We start from the raw sequence: 9005 nt of genomic DNA, 5'->3' as shown, positions 1-9005 counted from the left end.
ATATGAAATATATATGAGGAAATTGCTCATCCCCATGGAAATAGCTTTCTATGAGCAATTAGGCTGTGATTTGTACTTCACTCCTACAGAGAGAATAAGAATATTATGGAGGCTAATGTAGTACCACATAAGTTTCCTTCCAAAATATTAGTACCATTGTTATGGGTTAAATTTAAATAGGGTGAATGGTAAAACATTTAAGATCCATCCTCCTGTAATTTGATTCTTTATTGATCAGGGCTTCCCTTCTTGCTTCCCAGGTTCAAACTCACTTTGATTCCCAGAGATGCCCAATTCTACGATGATGACAGAGTTCCTCCTCATGGGATTTTCTGATGTATGGGAAGTACAGATTCTGCATGCCATATCATTCTCTCTGATATATTTGGTGACTATCATTGGGAATGTTCTCATTATTATTGTCACAACCCTTGACAGGAGCCTCCACACTCCCATGTACTTCTTCCTCAGGAATCTGTCCATCTTGGATGCATGCTACATTTCTGTAACTGTCCCTAATTCATGCATCAATTCTCTGCTTGACAGAAGCACCATTTCAGAGGCAGGATGTGTAGCTCAGATCTTTCTAGTAGTTTTCTTTGTGTATGTGGAACTGATGCTCCTGACTATTATGGCTCAGGATCGCTATGTTGCCATCTGTCAGCCCCTCCATTACCCTGTGATCATGAACACTCAGGTTTGTGTCCAGATGACGCTGGCCTCCATACTCAGTGGATTGGTCTACTCAGGATTCCACACAGGCAATACTTTTCGGCTGTCCTTCTGTCAGTCCAATGTGGTCCATCAGTTCTTCTGTGATATCCCCTCTCTGCTGAGGCTTTCCTGCTCTGACATCTTTGGCAATGAGGTCCTAATTCTTGCCTCTGGTCTAGGCATTGGTGGTGGCTGTTTCATTTTCATCCTCAGGTCTTACATTCACATATTTTCTACTGTGCTCAAGTTTCCAAGTGGAGCTGACCGAGCAAAAGCCTTTTCCACCTGTGTTCCCCACATCCTCGTGGTCTCAGTGTTCCTCAGCTCAGCCTTTTATGTCTACTTGAAGCCCTCTGTAATTTCTGCAACCATCCAGGATATGGTCCTTTCTGTATTCTATTCCATAGTTCCTCCTCTCTTGAACCCGATAACCTACAGTCTTAGAAATGATCAAATAAAACATGCCCTAAGGAAAATCATGAAAAGAATATTGTATTCAGGACATTCATAGGAAACTGGCTCACCCAAAGTAATTAGTTGAAACTCATGTTTTCAACAATAAATTGAGATTATTGATTGGTTTTATTTTATTGACTGGGGTTATTTATATAAAATTGGTGTAAGCTCAAGAAATAAGTTAATTAAAATATATAATTTATCAGAATCTTTCCTATTTGAGGTTTTTGGGTGATCTTAATTGGCCCTTGCCTCTTGATCTGGTGTTATGAATAAGCAAGCTACAATCATGCATTTTTGACACACTAATTTCTTTCATTAAAATTTAAGTTTTAAAAAACTTAAAATGTTATCCTTATAAATATTTTAGGTTAAAATTTATCTTCTATATTTGCCTATTTTTTTAAATATTGATAAACCTAGAATGAATATTCTGTCAATAACTTTTGAAATTCCTTAATTTATATTATAGGATAAATGAAAACATTCAATCATTTATTCATTCACAAAATAATTATGAAAATATATTTTAATTTGAGGACTATAAAAATATTACTCAATGGTATGTGAATATATCTTAATAAAACTGAATTTAACAAAAGTAAAAAAAGTTACTGAAATTTATCTGTGAAAAGAGAGGGGTCGTGTATAAGGGGATCAGAAACATTTTACAGTGCTCTCCTAAACATACAGATAAATTATTCTTATAAGGAAACCCAAATTTTGTTAGTCAAAATTCCAAGTGGTTTAGGGATACTTTTACTTGCTTGTATATATTAAACATTATATCCAAGATTGATTAAGATAATGTATGTGTTTTCTATTCACACTATCACATGCCTGTCCATTCATCCATTAAATCCAACAAGGAGACAAAAATATTGCCATTTACTATTTTAAAATATCAGTGTCATATATCTGGAAGTTTTATTCTGTATTCAAGAGTATCAGTCAGTATTTGGTAGGTTATACTGCAGTGACTAGTAACTCTCACTTCTTGGTGGCTTAATACAACAAATGTACATTCAAGCTCACAATATCTGCCAATGAGATTCATCAGAGGTGATTTGTGCATTGTTGTCCTTGACAGAGACTTCGCTTGTTGAAAAAATAAGAATTCAGTCACCTTAAAATACGAGGTAAAGCATTTACTAAAAATATCTTCAAGTCAGAAGAAATAATGGGAACACACACCAACCTGGAGCCAAGTGACTATTTAAATCTGACTAAAACACATCAGTTTCATGAATTCCTTCCCAAATATGGATATAAGCCAGTGTAGCCCTTTCCACAACTTTCCAAAGTGATTTTACCATCCACAGTGGAGAAAGACTCTTGGACTCACAAGTAAACAAAATTTTAGTAAATATTTTTTAAATGTTCCAGGTACACATTTAAAAAAAGTTTCAACAGTGAAAAATGTAATATAGCATGTCTAATATCATTACTTCTAGTAGTTATATTATAGAAAGTCACTGGGAACACTAAATAGTGAATAAGGAACTATTGGTGTCAGGGTAATTAAAAGATTAGTTTATGGCAAGTTTTCTACTCACATTTCCAACAATCAATCAATACAAAACCTTAATTCCTGTGTGTTTCTGTTTGAAAACACCTCATTTAAAATACATTTTTGATTCATTAACATTGTATCCACAGCAAACAACACTACAATTCTTGCCTCAATGAAGCTTATCTAATATAAATATTTTCTCCACAAGGCACATCACAGCCTTCCTGTGCTCAAGGACACTGGATAGTACATCTGCACTATGCTAAAGGACCATGTTACAGAGTGAAATCATTAACAAAAAGCACCAAAATATGAAAAACATAGCACTAAATGCATCATGAAAAGTACACGTGTTTACAGTAAGAAGCTGAAACAAGAAGGCAGAGAGTTGCTTTATTCAACCTCAACTCAATATTTTTGCTGTATTGCACATGTCCATGTAAGAACCACAAGAGTTGACTTTGGGGTTACAAATAAATTTCATCAAATAGGTGAATTCACAGATATGGAATTTTCAGATACTACTGATTGCATTTGAAAAGAGACTTCTCAAATATACATTTTCACATTGAGAAGCATCACCATATGCAAAGATGAAGTAGATAGGTTATAAGAAGCCCTGATGTACATTTGGAAAGAAAGGGAGTTAGAGGTTTAACTGTTACAAAACTTATAAATCATTTGGAGGAGGAGAAGGTGAATTTTCTTAGTACAGGGTCTGCCGCACAGCGGCAGAGAACACAGAAACTGCACACCAGTTCTTTATATCTCCACCTGTCATTTCTGCTCAAATTTTACTGGAGAGATGAGTCAGATGGGCCCATCTGCTAACAAGGTGGCATGGCAATCTCCAAAATTCAGTAAGCACTAGGAATGATCAGTGTATCTCTGAGTAAAGGGATAAAATTCCAGACTATGAATACCTTATGGGCCATGCAATTATTACTAGCATTATAATACAATACACATATCCTTTATTCTCACATCATAATCAACAGAGTCAATCCATGATAGCCATACTAGTTTGTAGTAAGAACTGTGAAAAGCTTTTTAAATTTTCTACCTTGGGTAACACATCAACACCATTATATGATTGGTAACTATGTCCCCTGTGCCGGTTTGAATGTATTATGTCCCCCAGAAAAAGCCATATTCTTTCATGCAATCTTGTGGGGCAGACATAATAGTGGGGATTAAGTTGGAACGTTTGGATTAGGTTGTTTGCATGGAGATGCAACCCACCCAACTGTAGATGATAACTGATGGGATATTTCCATGGAGGCATGGCCCCACCCATTCAGGGTGGGCCTTGATTAGTGGAACCATATAAATGAGCTGATTCAAAGAAAAGGAACTCAGTGCAGCTTTGAGTGATGTTTTGAAGAGAAGCAAGCTTGCTAGAGAGGAATGACCTGGGAGAAAGACATTTTGAAGCCAGAACCTTGGAGCAGATGCCAGACATGTACCTTCCCAGCTAACAGAGGTTTTCCGGATGCCATTGGCCATCCTCCAGTGAAGGTACCCGATTACTGATGTGTTACCTTGGACACTTTATGGCCTTAAGACTGTAACTGTGCAGCCAAATAAACCCCCTTTTTATAAAAGCCAGTCCTTCTCTGGTGTTTTGCATTCCACAGCATTAGCAAACTAGAACAGATTTTGGTACCAGGAGTGGGGTACTTTTGCTGCCATATTTGCAAATACCAAAAATGTTGGAGCGGGTTTTTAAATGGATAAGGGGAAGATTCTGGAAGAATTGTGAGGAGCTTGATAGAAAAGTCCAAAACTGCTTTAAAGAGACTGTTCATGGAAATATGGACTCTAAAGATACTTCTGATGAGGACTTATGCAGAAATGATGAATGTGTTGTTGCAAACTGAAAGAAAGGTGATCCTTGTTTTAAAGTGGCACAGAATTTGGCAAAATTGAGTCCTGCTGTCAGATGGAAGGAAGAATTTGAAAGTGACAACCTGGAATACTTAGCTGAGGAGCTCTCCAGACTACATGTGGAGGAGGTACCCTGGCTTCTTCTTGCAGCTTATAGTAAAATGCGAGCAGAGAGAGATAAACTTAGAAATGAACTCTTGGGTTCAAAGAAACCAGAAGCTGATGGCTTGGAAAATTATGAGCTTCCAGGGGGTGGAATCCCAGAAGCTACAGCCCAATGTGAGGTTGTAACCAAACATGGAACCCAGCCACCATTTCAGTGCAAGCCAAGATTGGAGATGGAATTATCCAGAAAGGATTTGTGGAAAGTCCTATTGTCTGATGGCTTTGACCCCTGTGTGCTTCATGCAAAGCCAACAGAATTTTTGTGAGATCTTACAGACAGAGCCATTGCCAGTCTGGACTGGAGGAGACAGACAAGGAACAAACAGAAGGAAAAATTTCTTCAAAGACAGAGCCATGGAGGTTGAGGTCTGGAGTCAAGAGGCCTTGGGCTGGGAGAGTGGAGCAGCCCACACGCGTGGAAAGGGTGAGTTTGCCCTGGGGGTCGAGGGTGGGCCTTCCGCCTCGATGCTCAGGAAATGTCCTGCCACCCCAAGCCCCAAAGAGGGTGGAGCACATTCCCAGGGAATTGGGGAGAGCCTGACTGCCACCACACTGTTCTGAAGGGGTTGAGCATGTGCCCCAGAGATGGAAGGGAATCCAGGAGCTGCCCCGATGTTTGAGGAAGGTGGGGCTGAGGTGGTCTCCTCAATGTGTGGATATGTTGGAGCACTCACCCAAGTGTTTGGAGAGGAAAGGGCTGCCACAAAGTCCCTTAGGAAGGGTTAGACTCCCGCTCTCTCAAGCCCCAAGGATGCAACATTATTCTGTAAATGACTCTCAGACTTTGAAATCTAATGAAATTTGTCCTGCAGGTTTTAGGAACTGTTTTCATCCTGTTAACCCTGTTTTCCTTACTGTTTCTCCGTATGGCAATGGGAATGTTTATCCTGTGAATGTCCCTCCTTTGTATATTGGAAGCATATAACTTGTTCTAAGTCCACAGATCCAAAGCTAAAGGAAAAGTATGCCTTAGGACTGACCACACCTATATATGATTTTGATGGGATCTTGTACTTAACTATTTTTACTGAAATGATTTAAGTTTCTGTGGTATTGTGGGATGAATGTATTTTGTATTTGGAAAGAATATGTTTTTCTGGGGTCCAGGGGGTGGAATGTGCTGGTTTGAATGTATTATGTCCTCCAGAAAAAGCCATATTCTTTCATTCAGTCTTGTGGGGCAGACATAATAGTGGGGAATAAGTTGGAACATTTGGATTAGGTTGTTTGCATGGAGATGTGCCCCACCCAACTGTAGATGATAACTGATGGGATATTTCCATGGAGGCATGGCCCCACCCATTCAGGGTGGGCCTTGATCAGTGGAGCCATATAAATGAGCTGATTCAAAGAGAAGGAACTCAGTGCAGCTGTGAGTGATGTTTTGAAGAGAAGCAAGCTTACTAGAGAGGAACGTCCTGAGAGAAAGCCATTTTGAAACCAGAACCTTGGAGCAGACACCAGCCATGTGCCTTCCCAGCTAACAGAGGTTTTCCAGATGCCATTGGCCATCCTCCAGTGAAGGTACCCGATTACTGATGTGTTACCTTGGACACTTTATGGCCTTAAGACTGCAACTGTGTAGCCAAGTAAACCCACTTTTTATAAAAGCCAATCCTTCTCTGATGTTTTGCATTCTGCAGCATTAGCAAACTAGAACATCCCCTTATTTTACAGATTAGTATCTGGGTTTAGAACTATCATACAAGTTTGTTAAGATACTTAGTTAGAAGATAACCACATTTTGGATTCCTGCATTATCTATTTATGAAACAAATCATCGTCTTTTAATCTCTTGGTTTGTTTTTGTTTTTGTTTTTGTTTTTTGTATTGGGTATGTTTATTGAATATATGTCTTTCATTCTGAAGTGTTAGTCCATTGACGGACTTTTTGCTCCCTTGCTTCCCTCACACTTTAGTTTAAATATCATGTAACAGCATGACAATTATGTTTTTGTACTTTCTGTGACACATTTGGGCTTCATCAGAGAATCTTTGGTACAATTAAAATACTGAGAGTATTGGCCCAAACAATGAAAGTTTCTGCTTTTTGTAGAGTTCCATTTGGGAGAACATTGAGATCTAGGAAATAAATGTCCATGATTTTTGTGGCTGGCACTGTTCTCTAAATGTACACGTTATCCCATTTACCCACCAAGAAGCACTAACTTAGGTAGAATAGTCATCTCTACTGTATATATATTAGGAACAGGAGACAAAACCTAATTGGCTAAAACATAAATCCAATTTTGTTCCAATGCCCTATTGTAGGGGATGAAATTTACTGGTTTCATCCTAACATATATATAATCTACCTGTCCATATAGCCATCCACACAAACACACACACACATATAGATAACTATTCTCAGAGACCAAGATGGGGGTATCAGTGAAATTTACAGACTAGGTAGGTAGTATCCAGATTTTAGGGGATGAGCTTGGGAAACCAATTGGAAGATTTGAACTAAATAGCTTCACATTCAGGTTAAGGTTTTAATGATTTACCAGTTGTGAAATAAAGATTTAACTCAGTAGTCTTGGAATGTTTCAAACTTGTATGTTCTAAAGAAAGAATTTGTCTTTAACCAGCTCCCTAAGAAAATCTCTAAGCATTTAGAATATCCTGACTGATGAAAGCGCTTTTGTATACCTGGAGCCTTGGGCCAAACCACATAGTTTCTGCTAACAATGCAATTTATGGTGAGTGCTTTGGGCTATGCTGTATCACTTCAGCATTTGGAGGACTGCAAAACTGACTAATTAAGCTCAGCCACAGGGTGCTCCATTCATATGCGATTTATCCCCAATAAGGACTTTGGACAACAGGGTGTGGGGTTGCTTTTCTGGCAATAGTCCTTGGATATTGTCACAGATTGTTTCTGGGACACATAGGTCCTGCCTGCATGACTTCACGGGAAGAGGACACCTAGTTCCTGGACTCTGCCTTACTCACCTTTTCCCTTTGCCTATTTCACCTCTCTATTCTTTCACTGCAGTGAATTGTAACTCTAAGTACAAATGACTTTTCTGAGTTCTGTGAGAATGTTCAGTCAATCATTAAACTTGAAGAAGATCTTGGGGTCAGTATCAAGACCCCAGTATATTAATCCAAGGGAATCAAATATGCTAGAAATAAAATAACCTCACAAAGGAAAGAGAGATGTTGTAAACCACAGAGCTGATTCTATTCCCATAGTGGATCTGAGACACTCAATATTTTCTGTGCTTCTATCCTTTTTACAATTTGGGATGAATTCAGAAATGAAAAGGATTAATAATGGTGAGTGATGGATTTAGTGAAAAAAGAAATAAGATGCATTGCAGAAACTCGACAATCTCCACAATCCCATGCAAGTGTCATTAAACAAATGAAATAAGTCCAAAAATACATTGTGTGGGAAAAGAGGATGTAAGAGAAGATAAATAGAGACTTTATTTTAAAAAAGAGTATAAAGAAATAGTTGCTATATGTACATTCTGAAACCTAAGATAAAGTATTTTATTTACCAATACTGACTCAAAATAAAGATGAAAATGGGTGAGATAAATACATTTAACATAATCATAAAATAAATTTATTCAGACATAACAATCAACTAAAATAAAGACCAAAGTGGTTCTACAGATGCATAAATGTATATTCTATGGGTATTCAAAGTATTTTGAATATCAAAGGAGCCAACATAAAATAACCAAGGTATTTTATGAGGTTAGCAAACATTGGTACCAAAATATGTGAGAACATTTTTTGAGAAATTTTTGCCATTACTCAAACATTAATAAAAATAAAAAAATACTGATCAAAATATTAGCAAATAAAATCTAACAAGGTACAATAAAATAAACAATGGCAAAAATTTTAGCAATATGTGAGCTATCCATGGAAGGTTTCTAAGATCAAATATCCTTCTTCCATAATAATCACCCCAATGTTTACTGGTTTACAATAATTTTATCCCTCATGGTTTCTGTGAGTCAGGAACCCAGAACAAGCTCATTTGTGTGGCTGCAGTTCAGAGTTTCCCATGTGGTCTGATGGTGGTTGGCACTGAAACACTGGGGTTCTGAAGCATTTGTGAACTGCCTGGACACCTCTCTCTATCTCTCTCTCTCTCTCTCTCTCTCTCACTCACTCACTCACTCTCTCTCTCTCTCTCTCCACTTAGTCTCTCTATGTGGAGAGCTTTTGCTTCCTTACAGTATGGCAGCATAAGAGAAGTCAGTATGTTTATATGCTGTCTGGAATATCCAAAAATAAGTATTACTAA

General features: G+C 38.0%; 1 protein-coding gene across 1 annotated transcript; it reads left to right on the top strand.

The window, feature by feature from the left end:
* Positions 1–286: 286 nt before the first annotated feature.
* Positions 287–9005, top strand: LOC119524633 (olfactory receptor 14C36-like). Its single transcript, XM_037823340.1, has 3 exons — positions 287–1206; positions 7140–7144; positions 8938–9005. Exons 1-3 carry the CDS (start codon positions 287–289, stop codon positions 9003–9005), a joined length of 993 nt encoding a protein of 330 aa, XP_037679268.1.

Source organism: Choloepus didactylus, assembly GCF_015220235.1.
Source record: "Choloepus didactylus isolate mChoDid1 chromosome 11 unlocalized genomic scaffold, mChoDid1.pri SUPER_11_unloc3, whole genome shotgun sequence".
Lineage (NCBI taxonomy): Eukaryota > Metazoa > Chordata > Mammalia > Pilosa > Megalonychidae > Choloepus > Choloepus didactylus.
This window is presented reverse-complemented; position numbering and strand designations above follow the sequence as displayed.

Excerpts from the sequence above, each read along its gene's own strand:
- LOC119524633 (XM_037823340.1), top strand. The coding sequence starts at position 287 with ATGCCCAATTCTACGATGATGACAGAGTTCCTCCTCATGGGATTTTCT.